An 18,912-nucleotide genomic window follows, 5' to 3' on the forward strand; every position below is an offset into this window, starting at 1 on the left:
AATAATAATGATCTATAATGTATATGAAAAAACCAAGTAGGTATTTTCGAAAACAGAGATGTCTATTCGAGTCACAGGATTCAAGTCAATAGAATTGTGCTTTAAATTAGTACCATCTTGTAGTCAACTTAAGGGTGGCATGCTTTATGTGACTATAGAGGATTTGAGTCCTCTTAATTAAGTTATCTGACAAGAGTACACATCTCTGTTTGAAAGTCATTGTTGACCAATTTCGAATTAAATGGAAATTAATTTGAAATACAAACCTTGAGTCAGTGTTTCACTTTGCAATGAAACGCTACCTAATTCGGTTTCACAAGATGTTTCTTTACGACCCATACCATGACTGGAAAATATTGAAGTATGGGCTGGTGATGTGATTCCAATACATTTTAATCTTGATCGACAGAAGAAAAGACAAACAAGAAACCAAATATTGACCTTTAATGAAAATTATTTAACAATTAAGAAATATTTACACTTAAATAAATACAATAAAATCAATTATGTTACCGTCAACAAAACGACTCCAATACCAATAGTCATATACATGGCCTGGCGATTGGCTTGAGCGGAGGCTTGTTCAAGTCGTAAAATTGTTTCATCCCCATCAGAAAATCCATTAGAATTTCCTAAATGCAATTGCACTGGAAGACAAGTTGTTGAAGGAGCTCCAGTTGTGCTTATTATTGATTCCAAGTAATTTCGATTAACCTAATTAAATAAAAAGCAATTACAGAAATGGATCATAAACAATTATCTACTTGATATCCATGTGAATATGATGATGGTCGTACGACACCAATAAAAAGTTCAGGGTTGTCATGATTCATGAATGCGTTGTGTTGAGGAAAGATGTTGTTTTCTCCTGCACCATGAAGTTTTGGAACCAAATTTAACCATATGGACATAGTGTGAAGTCGATAATGATGACGCATAACCATAGTTGTATCTTGAAAATGGATCAGATTTAAAAATAATATATGATAATTACTAATTACTAGGTAGGTTTAGTTAGTTTATCAAAATAAATATTTTCATTACGGTACTAAAAAGGAATTCAAATCATATTTTTATGACCTTTAATTCTATGAAAAATGATAGATATCATTAACTCCACCCCACTGATTAGTCTGAATTGGTAATAACTTGTAATCTAAAAAAATTATCTGCTACATTAAAAAAAAAAAAAAATATATATATATATACCAATGTCTAAATATTTCTGAGATTTCATGTCATAAGTTTCCCATTGCGCAAGACTCTGAGCTGGATCCTCCAAATTCTTATTTCGTTTGAATAATGTTTTAATTGAATTTGGATAATTCGGGTTCCTAATACAAGGGAAAATAATTATATAATACATAGTTTTAATAACGACTAACAATGGATTAGATAGATACCCCGATATAGCAAAATTAGACCAATATACGATTAAGTTTTGGGCCAATACTCCTTGTTGACTGTTGAAAGGTGAATAAAACGATGTCAGCTCAGGGGCAAAAGGAAGTCCTAATACAATCGGTAACATAGAGCCGTGTTGACTTCTTCTAAATTCGTTCAATATAATTTCTTTAGAAGTCTCCATAGAGGGATCATTTCGAAAGGTTTCTTGAGTTGTGAACTAAGACAAATATATTAAATTAAAAAATATTTAGTTTAGTTTAAAAATATTTTTTAAAATCCGTTAAATAATTTCTATTTTAAATTTATCGTTTTAAACTAAGAATTTTATATAGAAAATCAAAGGACAATCACTAATATGTCTATGACTTTTAAGAATAAAGATGAGTTATTGGATTATTGGGATAAAGCCTACGAAAAGATGGAAGGATTTGTTTCCAAACATTATCAGAATGGAATAGCATGCTTTTTGCCAGTGGTAATTATCGTTATTCTTATTGTGGTCCTGAGCCTTTTGCCACAGGTACAAAGGTTCTTAAAATTAGCCGTGAGTAATATTAGGAATCAATTATACTTTGCTGCTGGAGCTTTAACCATATCAGCTTTATGCGGAGGTGGAATTGGTACTTATTGTCATTCCACTTATTCTACTGGATGCAATTCTCGTATTGGAAAGTTAACAGCATCTGGAATATCCACAGGAGTTGCAGTTATTATAGCAAGTACTATAGGAGGATTGACTCTTGCCATTAGTAAAAAAACAGAGCCAAACAGAGCTACTCAAGGGCAACCACGGTTAAACTATTCAGCTCAAACTCAAAGGCAGCGAGTAAATTGCCCACAAAATCGAACAATATACCAAGAGCCTATAGAAACACCACCTGATTTGACTAATCAAATGCCACCAGCGCCTTATAATGCACATTTGCAGAATAATAGCTCAAATGATTTATCTGACTGTCCAATAACAACCCCAGAATCACAAGAAGTTGTTTCTCAAAATCCATCTGAATGTCAATTGGAAAATAAAGGACCAACTGATGCGGAAGTTTCACCCTCAATGATGGAAAAACCTAAAACCCTTGTAAATATTCCTAAAAATACTGAGCTGCCTTCAACAGTAGCTGGAAAGCGAAATACTCAAGGTACAGCAATAAAACGTCGGAATCGAGGTACATCAAGGATTAGTAGCCGAAAATCAAAAGGTGAACTCTCAGCCACGATTGAATAAATAGTGATTACATACATTTTTAGAACAAATTGAAAATTTAATTATGATAATAAATTACTTTCACGGTTTGTGTATCGCTTAATTATGTTTAACTTACTGTAGACTTTGAGGAATGAGTATAAACATAGAGATAGGTTTTAAAGCCTGATTCATTGCACCAATTTGCCGATTGAAGGATTGGGCCAACATATAATTTATCCGTAAGTGCTTTTGAAGTTTGCCACAACATTTTTTTGTGGATTAATCTTATGATCTCCCATGACAGCCATCCAATCAGTATATTCATTTTGTATTGTAGCAAAAATTTCATTGAGATGGTATGTGTATGTGTTACGGATTAACGTCCGAAAGTATCGATCCTTTCCTCCTGGTCCAATGCCGAAACGTGTCTCTGAATCTGAAAATATGTTGTTTGTTTCGTCTTCAACCATTCCAATTATCACTTGGTATGAAGGTGAACTGCTTCTTTTGTGCGTTGGAGCAGTGTTGGAACCGAAATTCCATGGAATTAATATTCCATCTCTCGAAGGTCCCATTGCCGTTAAAAAAAGATGGCTCTCCAAAATTAAATTTAGCCAGATCTTTAATTCTTTTTTGCCGTAGACAAGTAATTATATCTAAATGATCGTTAAGCATATTTCTGAAATAAAAAAATATGTTACAAATATAGTTCAGTTTTTTTGTATTTGTGGTAACCTGTCAACAAAAGCATGTAACAATCAATGAGTCTGAATTAATTTTGTATTCTTTGCTATTGTTTTGATTAACCCTTCAAAGGTATTGCAAATTCAACTTAAATGTCACAAAAAATTCTTACTATAACTAAAGAATAAATGATTGATTAATTATATTTGAACGATTCTATCGAAGCCAAATATATTCTAATAAATTAAAATTAAGGCTTGGTTAGATTACATAATCCCAAAAATTTGGATATAAGGCACTTAATTCACAAAAATAATATGGTAATAAAATATTAGGGGAACTTAAGAATTTCGATTTATATCAATTTTGATCAAAATCCATTTTGTGTTGACGCACACCATTTTTCAAATTACCTTGGAATTGTACAATTTAGATGCGCTGATAATTGTACTGCATAGTGAACTGGATCGTTTACAAGGGCCCAATCACTCATGGCAGATCCTGACATCAGTATTGCTCGATGAAATAATCCTATAAATATAAAATAAATATTATATACATCATTTATCCATCCACATAATTATATGTATTAAAAATGATGCTCCAAGAGTATTTAACATTAATAATGATAATAATTATTATTTAAGTAATGATTGAAAATAAAATACATTTTTGCTTCCTTTGTTGTAACTTTTCCATCTTTAGCATTCTTAAGGAAAATATATATTTAGGATCATGTTTTTGTATTAAGTTTTTGTCTTTATTTACTTCACTTTCATTTTAAGTTAAACCGGACATATAAAGAGTTTGTAAAAATTAGCAGTGACCAAGCAACACTTCTTCTAAAGATCCCAAGACAATTGTGGGTAGTGCATGCGCTACTTCATTTTAATTTGAATGAAGTTAAATGAACTCGGACATGGTGTACATCAAAGATCAATTTATTCAATATAGATAGAGGGACATTCTTTGTTAACTTGGCTACAATGACAGCCTCCACTGGAAGGCTGCGCACATATACGCGACGCAGCAGCGTCTGATCATCTTCCACTACATATTCATGAATGACTGGAGGGCAGCAATGTTGCTGTGGTGGACTCTGCAGGCTTTAGACTCCATTTGCTGTCAGATATTGTAGTAGTCCATAAGGTTAGCGTCCGAGCTTTAAGGGTATGTTTGAGATCATTAAGAAGACTCCGACAACCTTCCAATTGGAATTGCTTTTGTGCCAAGAACACCCTCTTCTCAAACCTCTTTGACTCCCCACACCTCCAGCAGCTTGACGATGTCCGAGCCTGCGCGGATCAAAGTTGTAATCTCCAACCCTTTTGTTTCAATCTTTGTCCAGAAGTAAAATATAATTGTTTACAATATCTCGTTTGAAAGATAACAACGACTAATTTTATTAATATGTCCAATTTTAGATATTGAGATACTACAAATATCTCAAAAATACAGTTAAAGACAGAGGTGTATAAAATATGCCCTAGAGAGCGTTTTTCTAGTTGGTAACCTGAACATGATTTTTTATTTTCCAAGGCTCCCATCATTATTATTTAATTTTTGAGAAGGGAACATCCAAATATCAAGTAATAACTAGTCTTTCTTGGACTCAGAGCAGAATTGAGTATTGCCATCAGAGGAATTCCACCCTATATGTCCTTGATATATACAGAATGGGATTTGGATTTCCTTCCTTCCTCTTACGGCTGATTGAATCTGATCTAATATATCGTCTAAACAGATAAGCTGCTCTCCTTCCAACCATTCTTTGAATAGTCAGGATTACAGATTTGCATGAAATTAGAATTACATTTCTAATAGTACCAAAAAAAAAAAAAAAAAATCCAACTTAGGAATATTGTTGTGATTAGTGTTTAAAAAAGGGATCGAAGATCTGATGAGATCCATTTTTTTGACTCAGTCTATGATTCCCAGCCAATATGACATAAGTCAACATTCATTATGAATGATTGAATTACCACGTAGTAGAGTCTTATCGGAGGTGAATGTTAGGGATAAAATCCGGGCTGAATGTTAGATGCTAACAATTTTTGCTGGGAATCAAAGTAAGCTTTTGAAATTTGAATGAATGATTTTCCTCGAACTTTAGTATAAATTATGTTTGTATTATTCGACAAATTACCGTCAATTTATTTTAACAAAAACAAATTATTCTTATTAGCCACTTGGGTGCTTTGGAAATTCCACTTAAAGAGACCAAAATTGATCGTGAGAACGAAAAAATAAGAATTGAATGACATTATTTGAAAGAACACATCAAGGGTAATAAAATTATTATTCAAAAATACAGTTTCTAAACTATAGCTAAAATTCAACGCTATCTAATCTCATCCCACAAATTTGAATACAAGGCCTGAAAGTGACCCAAATATGTCTAAGAAATTTTGGGCCATAAATAAATAAATTGTAACTTTGTCATTTTTCTTGATTTTTTTTCAAGACTTTTTTCATGTTCTTCTTCTCCTTTTTATTAAATTAATGCTTTTTCTACCTACTTAAAGTATAAATTTAAATCGTGAAAAATAAAAGTAAACTCCAATTTATTCAAGTGAAACAAATGACAATTAAGAATGTAATTTATGTATGTATTTGAATTTTCCTTTGAGAAAGAAACACCCATTCGATGTTGCTAAGACAGCTTTTAAATTACAACTTTTGTTGTTATAGTCTTGGATTCATGAATAACGACACTTTTTTCTTTAGTGCAAGGAGAAGGCAGGAACAAGACTTATGGGTTTACCATACGAATTAATATCAGAAGCCTCTAAGCGAAGGCTCAAGCTCACCCAAACAACAGATAAATTACACCAATGCATAACATAAGTTCAAATGACCATTTGTCATATTTTTATGGTAAAAAAAAAAGAAGCAAATATTAAATTGGAATAGTCAAGCATATATATATACCATATATAAAAATCAGGCCTGTGAAATTCATGAGTCACAGTTTTTAATACATTATTTAACTCCAATATCAAGCCTATCATAGGCCTCTTCTTTTTTTAGGTATATGTTTACAATCGACTATTTGAATCTAATACATCAGTGTTTTTTCATAAAAATATTACAAATGGTTGAGGATTGCCTTATGATCTTAAGTTAGTGTCATTCTAGTAATTTCTCCGTTCTTCTACACCATTTAGGGTGAATGTGCTTGAGTCTTAGCTTACAAGTTTAGATTATTATTTATTATATTGTTTTAAGAGGGATAAGTAGTGATGTATATCCCGTGTAATTTGTAATCTGAAGAATGAATTTTCTTTTGCGTAACAGTTGCCATTATTATTTAATTCTGAGTGATTAATATCCTTTCCTCAATTGATTCAATTATATTCAAAACCTGATTGAACATTCGTTTGTCCACATAAAAGACGGTGCGTTCCCTGAGGAGTTATAACTGTAAGTCTCTGTTGGACTCAGAGTAGAATTCGGGATTGACATCAGGGTAATTCTTGAGAATGTCCTTGTTTATTTCCTTCACTCCCTTGTCATGGCTGATTGAAGCTGACCTCCACCAAAACTTTCTTCAAATTGTAAGGGTTACCATATTGATTTTCGGTTTCTCATTTTTTAACATGCCCATTGTACACATGATTGTCATCACTACCCATGATGATATTAATATCAGCTGCCTGTTACAGGTGTGTGCGTCTAAAACTGAACACTCCTTTAAATTTTACGTCTTGAGGGCTTGACGAGGGGTTCTCTTGTAGACCTTAAGGTCAAGATCTTTCTTAACTAGCCGTTCCATGGTCCTTTTGCCGACGTTGAACTCCCTGGAGAGGCCGTTGACGGTGCCTCTTTTGCCCTCTACATACTTTTTCACGGCAGCAATCATTTCGTCCGACCTTCGAGGCCTTGATTTAGATCTTGTGGTCGTCTCAGGAGTCCCTTTGGCTACCACACTGTTAACAGTAGTGCGGCCCAAAGTTCAATACCTTGGCAATTTCAGTGGGAGTTTTTATCGCGCGGAAAGTTCCAAAATTGCAACTCGACGTCTCTCCATATTATCGCCTGTTGTTTCACTGTTGCTATTTAGATTTTGCTGGAGTTTTGTTTATAACTAGTCAAGGCCCATGCCTATAAGTATAAATCGGGCTCAACTCAATAAAATCACGAATATGTGCATAGCGTAAAATTTAAAGGAGTGTTTAGTTTTAGACGCGCACACCTGTATATGTTTTTGTAAGGATAAACTGTATTAGTGCTTTAAAGAGGGAAACCTTCTAGAAAAATATTATAATTGCATTTAAATTCAAATATATTTCTCTCATTACGCATTTTTAAATCCATTTGCATGTAAGATAGGCGAGAATTCTTCGTTTTGAGGGATATATTAAAACACCCACGACCAATTACATAATGAAATTTTTTTCTTTAAAGACATCCCTTCTTGATTCATACCGATAATATCAGTTGGCATATACGTTGTTGACCTATTAGTAGTTTGTTTATATACCCTAGGATAGTGGTGCCATCTTTGATTTGTTGTTATTTTGTATAATAATTTGTTTATTACGACAACTTTGTGGATCTGCACTATCTTGAGGATATTGATGGATTATGTAGTTTGCTCTTACTTTATTGGGATGTCAACCTGGGCTAAAGAACGGGAGTCTACCAAGTTTAGAGGACACCGATGAGTTTATTTTTTGTCTATTTATCAATACTCTGGTAGGGCTTTCAAATCTATTTAGCTCCGAGGCCTATCATTAGCCTATGTCGGTTTGAGTGCAACATGACACTAGGAGTGAATAAGGAAGAATTTATGTTGATCAAGGGTACTGTTAGGATTCTTAAACAGAACGAAGGAGAAATATTATTATTTTAATATATAAAAGTTTTAAAATCTGAGAGATGGGGGCTTTTTGGAGATTACACAAAATCTGAGGGGGCATTTCCTCTCCTATCCCCTCTAAAGGTGCCCATGATGCGTATTCTAAATGTATCACCGACTTATATGCATAAGTATTCGTATGAATAGTGATAAAAATCCTGTGTATTTTAGGGATGTTAAAAGAAATCAACTGAAAATCAACATGGTAACCCTGACAATGTGAATAATATTTTGAAAGAGGGCAGTTTTGCAGCCATGAGGATTAATTAGATCTGCTACAATCTGCTGTGCCGAGGAAGGAGATGGAGAATGTAATAAACTAGGACATAGACAAGAATTACTCCGATGCCGATCCTGAATTTTACTCTGAATCCAACAAGGATTTACAATTATAACTCCGTAACAAATCCTCAGGGTTATGCTCCGTCTTTTATTTGTACACACGAATGTTCAATCAGGGTTAGAATATCATTGAATTTAATGGAATAGGAAGTTCACTACTCAGGAGTTTAATAATAATTAAAGCAAAAAAGCTGAAGAAAACAAAATTCATCCTTTAAATGACCAATTCCAAAAAACTGGGTGAGTTAAAAAATGAGTAATGTTGCCTATTAGGATGTCCCGTTTGCGAGATTATATTTTTGTAACTGCTTCAACCCCTGTCTAAACTCATACTGATAAAAAAATAAGGTTCCTAAAGTTGCTCGCAACTTGATGGATTTTTAGTACATTCCAGTACTCTGGAACAGTTTCCATATCTAACACATATTTCAAATTTTTATTAGTGCTCTTTGATTTGTTTAATGTTGAGCTGAAAATATCAAAGAATCAAAGATATTAATAAAATAGGAGAATTGTCTGGAAAAAATGCGAATGAGTTCATATTTCCTTTATTTCCTGACCCATGATTAAAATTCAAAATGGAGTAAAAGTTTAAAATCAAACTGGAATATTGTTATTTTATACAAACAGTTCTTCAAGAGCTTTATGTATTTACAATGAGAAGACTAAAGGCATATAGTTCAGTTAAACGTTCGCAATTTCCTCTGCCCTCATCCCATCCCCCTAGAAACCGGTTTTACACACACACCCTAGTGGAGAGTAAAGAGACTATAAGGAAAAGAGGCGAGGCGTCATGTATATCAATCAAAAATGGTTTTTTAAAATCTCTAATTCTGATTCGTCTAAAATTTGGTATATGCCCTACTTTCAATTATGTAAATCCGGTGTGTTTTTTAGCTGACCCGTTAATTTGTAATTGGTAGTATTAAGAAGGAATTTTAATTTCCTTCGCAGTTGTACTTATTTTTTAATTCCTGAGTAGAGAACATCCTTTCTTAAATAGATTTCATCATATTCAAAACCGGATTGTACATTCGTGTGTGCTCCTAAAAGACGGAGGAGCGTAACCCTGAGGATTTGTTGGAAAGTTATAATTGTAAGTCATTGTTGGACTCAGAGTAGAATTGGAGTAATTCTAGCAAATGTCCTTGTTTATATCCTTTTCTCCTTCCTCTCTTGTCACAGCTGATTGTAGCTGATCTATTGAAACGTCATGAGCATTATTCTCTCTCTCCTTCAAAATATCTTGATTTCAGGGTTGTTGTTTTTGGTTTCTTTTTTTTAACATCCCAATCAAAGCTGGATTTTCACCTTTGCCTATTTTCATATTTTGCGCAGTTCATTGTTATCACGTCTTTTGACTAAGATTCATCTAATTTAATTTAATAGAAAACATAGTTTCGGACAGGGGTACGTATTTTTTTTAGAATACACCAGAAACATAAACTATTAATTCCAATTTTTTTTTAGATGAAACACCCTTTATGTAGACATACATATATAGAGATAGATCAGAAAGGTTAAATATTTTTTGGCAGTTTTTATTCGTATAAGGCTTTATTTTGTAATGGATACATTAAATATATGATATAGCTGAAATGTTAATCATACTTTGATGTAGATTAATTATATTAAGTATAAAAAAAAAACCCCAAAGGGTCAATTTACTTCTTTGTTCTTCCAAGGGTCAATAAGTCACTTTTATCTATTGCTGGATTTATTAACTAATTTGTAAAACAAGCTCAAATGTTCTTTCTAGAGAGTAGCATTCTAGCCATAAATAAAACTTACTCAGAGAGTGTATTTTTAAAAAAAGGAGATATTTTAATTATAATAAAAAAAAATGACTATTATAACATTTTTTAATATCACTTTTCTTTGCGAAAAAAAAGCCACTAATTTGACAATTAAAGCCAAAATAGCAACTATATACAAAGTATTGTTAGGTGGATGCAAAGAAAATCTAAAAACGCTAAGAATCAGATATAGCTATTACTAAAAACGGCTAAAAATCAGCTATTTTTTATCACAAACGGCTATTTTTTTTTGTAGATATAAATAGTTCAAGGCTAATAATTTACAAATTTGGAAATGACGTGCTCATGAACCCAAAAAAGGGGTTATGTACTAAGTACTTAGACAGGTAGAGGTTTTTTAAGATTGTAAATAAAAGCCATAATAAAGTTCTTAAAAGTGGCCCTTTTTACATGGATAATACCTCCTTCCACTTTTGAAAATGCTTTACTGCATTACGGTGCGTCTCTAAAGTTGAACCACCCCTTGGTATACTGTCAGCTGTTATTACAGTGAAACTTTTGGTTTCCAAGTAATTAATTACACAGTATTTGCACACCCAAAAATTAAACCCATAACTTGTCATTGATATGACGGATATCAATAAGAAATCGGCTAAACTATTGCAAAGATCACCTAAGTTTTTGGTCTATTGAGTAAATGATAATTTTTTTCGTCTAGGGATGTTAAAAATTGGCCAGATCTTGCTGAAAAACAGCTCAATTAGCAACTTTATGGTCCCAACAAATATGGAAAACAAGGAATTTTGATATTGGAATGAGTATTCCCGAAAATGAGTGAAAACTAATTGCAATGAAAAGTTGATCCTTGTTATCAATATTTTAGTACCAAAAAGTGGTGTTATTTTTTAATTGTAGATGTCAAAGTATAGATCGATCATCTCTTTTATTTCTATCTACAGGTCAGTTTTGTTTTGTTGGTTTTTGTCATCAAAAAGTCAGTGGAAATAAAGTTTCTCTCTACTTACCAGGTACTACTACAGGGGATTGCATAAGAAATTGAATACAGGCTGCTCCATATTTATGCCCAAATAGAGTGACTCTATTGGGATCCCCACCAAAATTACGTACATTTTCTTGAATCCATTTCAGGAGTGCAATTTGATCCATCAGCCCATAATTTGCCATACTCGGCTTCCGATGCGGACTCACATTTGTGTTGAGGAATCCTGTAAATAGAAGAAGGTATGATAGTTAATTTATGAGTAGATATTTACATGGATATGTGGTATAATCAATCATCCACAATAGTATCATAATAAACATTAATGATTACAAATAATAACGAGAATGGGGACTCAGTAGAGCACAAAACTATACCTTCAATCATTTTCTTTAACTATAGTCGATTGTGGGGTTTGAACGTATTTTATTACCTTTGACTCGACTTCTTAAAATGTAATTTGAATTATTTATTTCTATTGGGTGAAAAGTTATGGTACATCCCACATTTTTTTATTTTCTTTATTCATCTAGAAAAGTTGCATCATACCTATATGCCGGGCGTCCGGAAAGTCCTGACTGATTTCTAACTTCCAACTTCATTAAGATCTACAACGACTAAAAGTAGAGATACAGAGAAATGTTTTTAATAAAAAAACTTTGCTTGGTTATAATCTATAATATGTTTTTCAACAATTTGGCCTTTAGCTTCCATAACAGCCACAACACCGGGATGGAAGTGTTATGTATTTAATATGTCCTTTCTGGTTTTTATCTTCCTGTATATTCGTTTATGCATTTAAGTACTGAGTTTTATGTATTATAAATAGTGTCGTCTTATGTAAATATATTTAGAGTATATTTAGAACACACATGATCTAGTGTAGTATCATTCCTCCACGTCCTTCTTCCTCTCATCTCTCCCGGTCATCCTGGATCTCTCCTATTATAAATAAGCTTGCGTCTCTCCCTCGTCAAGACGCAACAGGAAGGAGGAGCAGGTGTTCTTGATGTAGGTGGGATCCATCTTGGCCCAGGCCTTGGTGATACTGGCCTTGAGAGCTTTGGTACGGTTGTGGCGTTTTTTGCAAGTCTGCCTCTCAATGTGCGCCTAGATGCTGAAATCCAAGGTGTTCAGGTCGGGGGAGGAGGGGGCCAGAAGTCCTTAGGCCAGAATTCCACATTCTCCTTCAACCACTTCTGGGTGTTCTTGGCTGTGTGTGCAGGTGCCCCATCCTGCTGGAAACAAACCTTCTCTCCAGGATACTCCTTCCTGATCCATGGGACCACCTTGGTCTTGAGCACCTTGATGTAGTCCTCCGAGGTGAGCCTGTATCCCTCTCGGAAGAAGACTGGAGGCATAGCTTTACCATCTGAGCCAACAACTCCAAGCATCATGATCCTGGCTGGGTGCTTTGTCATGGACACATATTTCTCATATCCCACATAACCATTAAGGCTAATGTAGTGATCATTTTTGCGGTTGAAGACTGGATCCACTGTAAAAGTTTTCTCATCGGAAAAATGAGAATTCTGTCCCCATTGCTTTTCATGTTGTTCAAAATCTTCTTGCAGTGCATGTATCTGGCCTCCATATTGGCCATGGACAACATGGGACGGGTGGTGCGGACCAAGGACTTGCCCCCAATGTCCTTGACAATGTTGGCAGCAGTAGTCTTACCCATGTTGTTCTTCTTGGCAATTGTTCTGATGCTCAGAAGAGGGTTTATCTTGATCTGGGCCCTGATCTTCTTCTTAGTGGCCTTGGCGGCCTTTAAGACAGGTCTCCTACTTCGAGGCTTGTCTTCAAGGCCTTCCCCCTTGTCCAACCTCCTCTCGATCCTGCCAAAGGTGCTGGCGGAAATGCTGGTGGCCTCAGAGATCTCCTTGTGGCTGATTCCTGCACGAAGCAGAGCAGCTACTTCATGTCTTTTAGCCTCCATGTCAAAAACAACTATGAATTTTGAAGTGTTTTTGAAACAAAACATGTTAACCGGAACACGGTCTTTAACTTTTATTTACGTAACATTTACGTAAAAAGTCTCTGAAATCTTGAAAAAAGCAATCGAAGGTACTGGTCAAGACTTTCGTTACTCCCGGTAAATAAACATTTTAGTTTCAAATTATTTTCCTAGAAAAAAAAGATCAACAAAATACATCAATGTTTTGTTAATGGCCTTTTACTCTTAACATACCTTAACATAATCTTCCTACAAAGTTTTACCAAAAATTATACGTAACTTTTTCCGTAGTCCTGCTTACAAACAAACCGAAGGAAAAACATAATCTCCGCTCAACTTCTTTTGTGGAGGTAAATATATATTACATGGGTGTCCGGGGGATTATATATTTTTTTTTTGAGGGGGGGAGGGGCACAAGGCTTGGTTTGGGATTTTAAAAATTTGATAATTTCAAATAATAAATTTTGTCGAAAAAATTTCAAAAATCTTTAGCTAATTTCTTGAAAAAAAAATTCAAAAATCCATAGCTATTCTAAAACAATGTAATTTTTTGGAAAGAAATTACACAACTTTCCACAAAAAATAATTTTTTTGTGAAAAAAAAAGTTCAAAAACTAAAACTCAAATATGAATTTTGTGGAAAAATAATTCAAAAATCAACAGTTGTTCACAAAAAATTCTAATATTTTGGAAAAGTTTGTAAATATTTATAACTTTTTACTAAAATTTTCTAAAGTTAAGTTTAAATATGCAATTTTTGGAAAAATAGTTGATGAATCAACAGCTGTTGATAAAGAACTTAATTTTTTCGAAAAAAATTTCAAAAATTAAATTTTTGGAGAAAAATTTCAAATAATCCATAGCTATTTACAGAAAATAGTTGTTTTTGGAAACAATTATCAATATTATATTTTGTAGTTAAAAGGGAAAATTCCTTGGTCAGGGGGGTACCATCACAACCCCTATGGACGTTTCTGTATTAGGTATATTATGGGCATTTTGTAGAGGTCGAGGAGAAAGGGGTAGCGATTCTTATGGTACACCTGAATGAAGACCATTGTTAATATCAGGTCCCTTTCATCTGATTTTGAAGGGATAAAAGGAATTTCCGCGATAAAGAGGAGCCCCTTCAACATTTAAATACCCCGAGTGCAGGAAAAATATTCTAAAAAAAAACCCTCCCCAAAATTCACGCAACCTTTTTCTCCGAAAAAACACAGAAAAAACCCAAAATCAGTTGGTAGTTCCACAATTCTTCCCAACATTGGAATTCATATTGGAATGTTTCGGAGCTAACAATAGCTTATATCCGGATCAACGGCCAGAATACCGATTAGGCGAGAAGAAACAGACCCATCGACAGCTAACAACGAAATACAGAGTATGTTATTGTCCTAAAGAGTTAACTCTGTCTAACACCACCAGGACAATCTATTAAGGAATAAGAAAAAAAGAAGGATAACTAAAACTCTTTTTTTCCTCCATGTTTTGCCCGTCCCTCATTAGTATTTACTTTCCTTGCTTAGCCAAGTACATACATGCATGCATTGAATTATTATAATGGTTTCGTAAAATATGATATATTTGGTTCGCCTGTATATTTAAGACATTAACACCATAAAAAATATTCTTATTTATATCTTTATATACTCTGATGCTGAGTTAACATAAATTCAATTTTTTCCTTCATTCTCTCCAAATAATGCTCTCATAAATTGCTCCTAAGTAATAAAATAAGAAGAAATAAAATAAAATATGGGTATAGATGTGTATGAGTAATTACCCATAACGCTCTAATAAATAATTTATGAAGAGAGAGAGAGAAAAGTGAATAAAATACCATAAGAAAATTAATTGGAAAAATTCTCATTTGCTTTAAAAAATGATAATGTACCTTGAAGCCCCCTCCCTCCACAAAAATTCAATGAGATTAGTTTTTATTATATTATATCATGACTATATTTGGTCATACCCAAGGCTAATAGAAATACAAGGTTAGACCATCATCATATAATCGGACTTGCTCGTATTTTCAATCTGATGTGTTGAACCGACTGTTGGGGGCAAGACAGACAGATTTTGACAAAAAACGCAACCACTCATAGTCTATGACGTTACTATTGCTAGAATTTTCAATTTAAGGTATCGTACTGACTCCTGGGCAAGGAAAACATTTTTTTTTAAGAAAACACGCAACCCCTCATCTACTATGACGTCAATATTAAAAGCGTGGTGGAAGTTTAACATCAGTTGTAGACGGTGTTATGGTAAACCTTGTATTTCTATTAACCTTGGGTCAAACCCAAATTTGAAGGATGTTTCGGAGGAGAGAAAGAATAACGCTTATGACATTTCATTAAATCAGCTGCAATTATCCCTGAGAAGGGAGGAGGGAGAGAAGGAAATAAGGATGACTCTCCGTCCTTAATGAGTACACAGGAATGTTCCAGCTGGTTTTAAATAAAATTGGATATATTGAGGAAAAAAATCTTGGGAATTAAATAATAAGGAGTACAACCTAGGAAAAGAAAATTCACTCTTCTGGTTCAAAAAGCTGACTAATTGCTTGAATTTATTGAATCCTGAAGGTTACTTCCCGCGTGGATTTTTGAATTGGTTTTATACCAAAAGAGTAATATTTGAAAGAAAAATAGAATCCTTTGGAATATAATTGTGTAGATTTCTTCATAAATCGGTATACAAATTAAAAGTATGACCGGAACCTTTCGTTATAAATAGATACGAAAATAAAGTTGTTTGTATATAATTAAAAAAAAAAAAAAAGAAGATTTATCCACCCTCTAAAATGCATTTTGTTATACATATTATGTTATGTTATGTAACTTTTTGTTGTAGCTTTAATTACCTTAATTTGCCTCTTCTTAAAGTAAAAAAAGCGAAACCAAATATAACAATCGTAATGTATCTTTATAATCTACATAACTGTAATAAAACGGATTTGCATAATGCTATACTACAATGTACTGGGTGTCACATAATAACACTTTCAAAGAATGTAAATCCAAAACATTTTCGTATTGTAAAAAAACAAAACAAAAAAAAACCCAAAAATTAACATGGTCATCCTGAGAAATGGAAAAATGTTTTGGAGGACAGTATATAAGCTGATTTGGTTGTTCTTGGTCTCTTATGTATATATATATACATTATACACAATCTTCCCAGGTGCGTCTTCAGGGGGCTGGCTAAATGGGTTTTAATGAGAAGCTATGGATTTTTGAAATTTTTTTACCCAAGTATTTAATCTTACAAATTAAATTTTGGATTTTTTTTTCCAAAATAGTTTAATTTTTTGTGAATAAAAAAAAAAAAAAAAAATAGATTTGAAATTTTTTTAAAAATTGAAAAAAAAAAAAAGTTGATAATTGTATTTTTAATTCCATTTTTTTGAAAGTTTGTATTTTACAGGGATGCTTTATAAAATGGCCCACATTTTTAAGACATATATAGCATAAAATATCTATCTGAGAGGTTTCGTGATTAAACATAATTTTTTCCGAAAATGCATGTAAACAAAACATTAAATTTTAATAACTGCTTTGGAACATATAATTCTTGCAAAATTTCCTTAGAATCTCTTTAGTTGAGTCCAGTCCGACTTTTGAATCTTTGAAGAAGGTAAAAACGATCTTTCATGACCTGGATGAAGGTTTTTTTGATTTTTTAAATAATGCAATTATATACATATAATATAATTAGCATAATATATAATTAAATAAAAAGAACATATGCTCTTTTAATATTGCATCGTAATGAAAGGAGGAATATTTTTTTTTGCAAGATATGCGCATTGCACTTAGTACATATATGATAATGTTTCTTTGATTTAATAAACTATCAACACTATGTATAATATTTCATAAGACTCATTGAGTCTAAGAGGACTTATGTTCAATCAGGTTTTAAATATAATTGGATACATTGAGGAAAGGATGTTCCAACTCAGTAATTAAATAATAACAAGATCGGCTTAGGAAAAGAAAATTCACTCCTCTGGTTCAAAAAGCTGGCTAATTGCTACCGAATAGCATCAATAGTTTTAAGTGTAAGTTTCTGTTGAACTCTGAGTAATTATACAACTGGCGTAATTCCTATGAGGCATAGTATGAACAAACTCATAAACCACTACAAACATCCTGTTAATCTCAGTATATAGTTTTGTATAATTTATTGTTATAATTTGGAAAATTTACAATATGAGGGGAATATACTTCAGAATAATTCGAAATACCAGGTTCTACAAAATCCGTGGTTTTAAAATATGGAATCCTTCCAGAAACTACAAGATTAGGTCCCTAGAAAAGGTAGACGCTAGATTGGTGTCGTTTTTTTCATTATTGACAACTATCAATGCAAAATCAAAAAACTTGTCCTTATCACTCTCTTTAAAAGATGTGCCACCGAATTTTAGAGAAAAAAATTACCTATTTTTCCATGCCCTGGAAACTAAATAAAAACTACTTCTTCCGCAAAACAAGACTCTCTGTTCACAACCCCATCTACGTTCCAAAACCAAATGTAGAAATTTGTAAGTATAATTTTTATTATAGATAACTTAGTCTTTGGAATTGTATACCTCTATGCTTTCGCCAGGGAAGTAAGGCTTAACTCAAGCAATTTTTAGTAAATTCTTTTTTTGTGTGACACATTTGTGGTTTATTTTATTATATTAATTTTTTCTGTGCACTAATACATAATTTTTAAAATTTTATTTTGATGCATTACTTTTATCAAGAATTAAAACTTTTATATTCTTAATATACAAAAAATAAATAGAACTTTATAGGCTTTGATTCTCGCCACTGGTAGAAAAATAAAATAAAATACATTTGCAAAAAATATATCACCAGTCCAGGATACGATGACTGAATCCGAGGGTGGGACTGACCCCTACCCACAACGGAGACTCGAAGTGAAAAATATTCTTAACTTGACTTCACGGAATGGAGTTCAAATACCCGATACTATTATTAATATACTTTGGCACTCAAGTCAAAATGAATAAAATCATATTCTACTCACAATTATTCGATATGTCCATGGATCGATCTCGAATTTTGTCTGATTGTAACAGCCATTTCTATTTTATAAGTTGGTTATTTAAACTTATGTAACGATACTTAAAAGTTCAACTATTTTGGTTTATATTAGATATTATTTAGTAAGAACTTATCAATTATTATTATTTATAAATCTATTGAACCACGTAGGATCCGAGTAAATTCTTCCACGTATAGTTGATATAGTTCGAGTTATATCAATTGGAAAAATTAACTGATACAATAATTTTGAACTATTTTTTAATTATTTCTAATAATTATAAGTAAAAATAAAGTAGTTATGTATAATAGATTTAAAAAAAAGGATGAGTTGCATAATTTTATTTTTACTTACTTACCGTGAAGAAAAAATAAAGATGCTTTTATCTACTTTGTCTCATCTTTTCAGCATGATTAACCAAAAATATCAATTTGTTTATTTGAGGGTAAAAAAAAATATACAAAATAAAATTAGTATTCTATCTCAAAATTAATCCGTTCATAACAAAAATTAATCAAGAAATAAACATTTACTTAGGATCAATAAAAATCTTTAAGATTTGATTTGATTGTCGGAAGTAAGAAATTTATATCTGTGATGTGACACCATACAAGCAGACTTGGATAAAAAATAATAATTCGAGGAATTTTT

General features: G+C 32.6%; 1 protein-coding gene across 1 annotated transcript in view; it reads right to left on the bottom strand.

Moving 5' to 3' along the window:
- Positions 1-18,912, bottom strand: part of LOC121130327 (neuroligin-4, X-linked) — a 424,376-nt gene that overhangs the window by 1,248 nt on the left and 404,216 nt on the right. Inside the window, 10 exon segments of the mRNA XM_040726084.2 lie at positions 267-441; positions 514-714; positions 765-952; positions 1,210-1,334; positions 1,404-1,624; positions 2,733-2,867; positions 2,869-3,138; positions 3,140-3,275; positions 3,694-3,811; positions 11,266-11,466. Coding sequence (XP_040582018.2) covers positions 267-441; positions 514-714; positions 765-952; positions 1,210-1,334; positions 1,404-1,624; positions 2,733-2,867; positions 2,869-3,138; positions 3,140-3,275; positions 3,694-3,811; positions 11,266-11,466 — 1,770 coding nt within the window.

Source organism: Lepeophtheirus salmonis, chromosome Z (genome assembly GCF_016086655.4).
Source record: "Lepeophtheirus salmonis chromosome Z, UVic_Lsal_1.4, whole genome shotgun sequence".
NCBI classification, from domain to species: domain Eukaryota; kingdom Metazoa; phylum Arthropoda; class Copepoda; order Siphonostomatoida; family Caligidae; genus Lepeophtheirus; species Lepeophtheirus salmonis.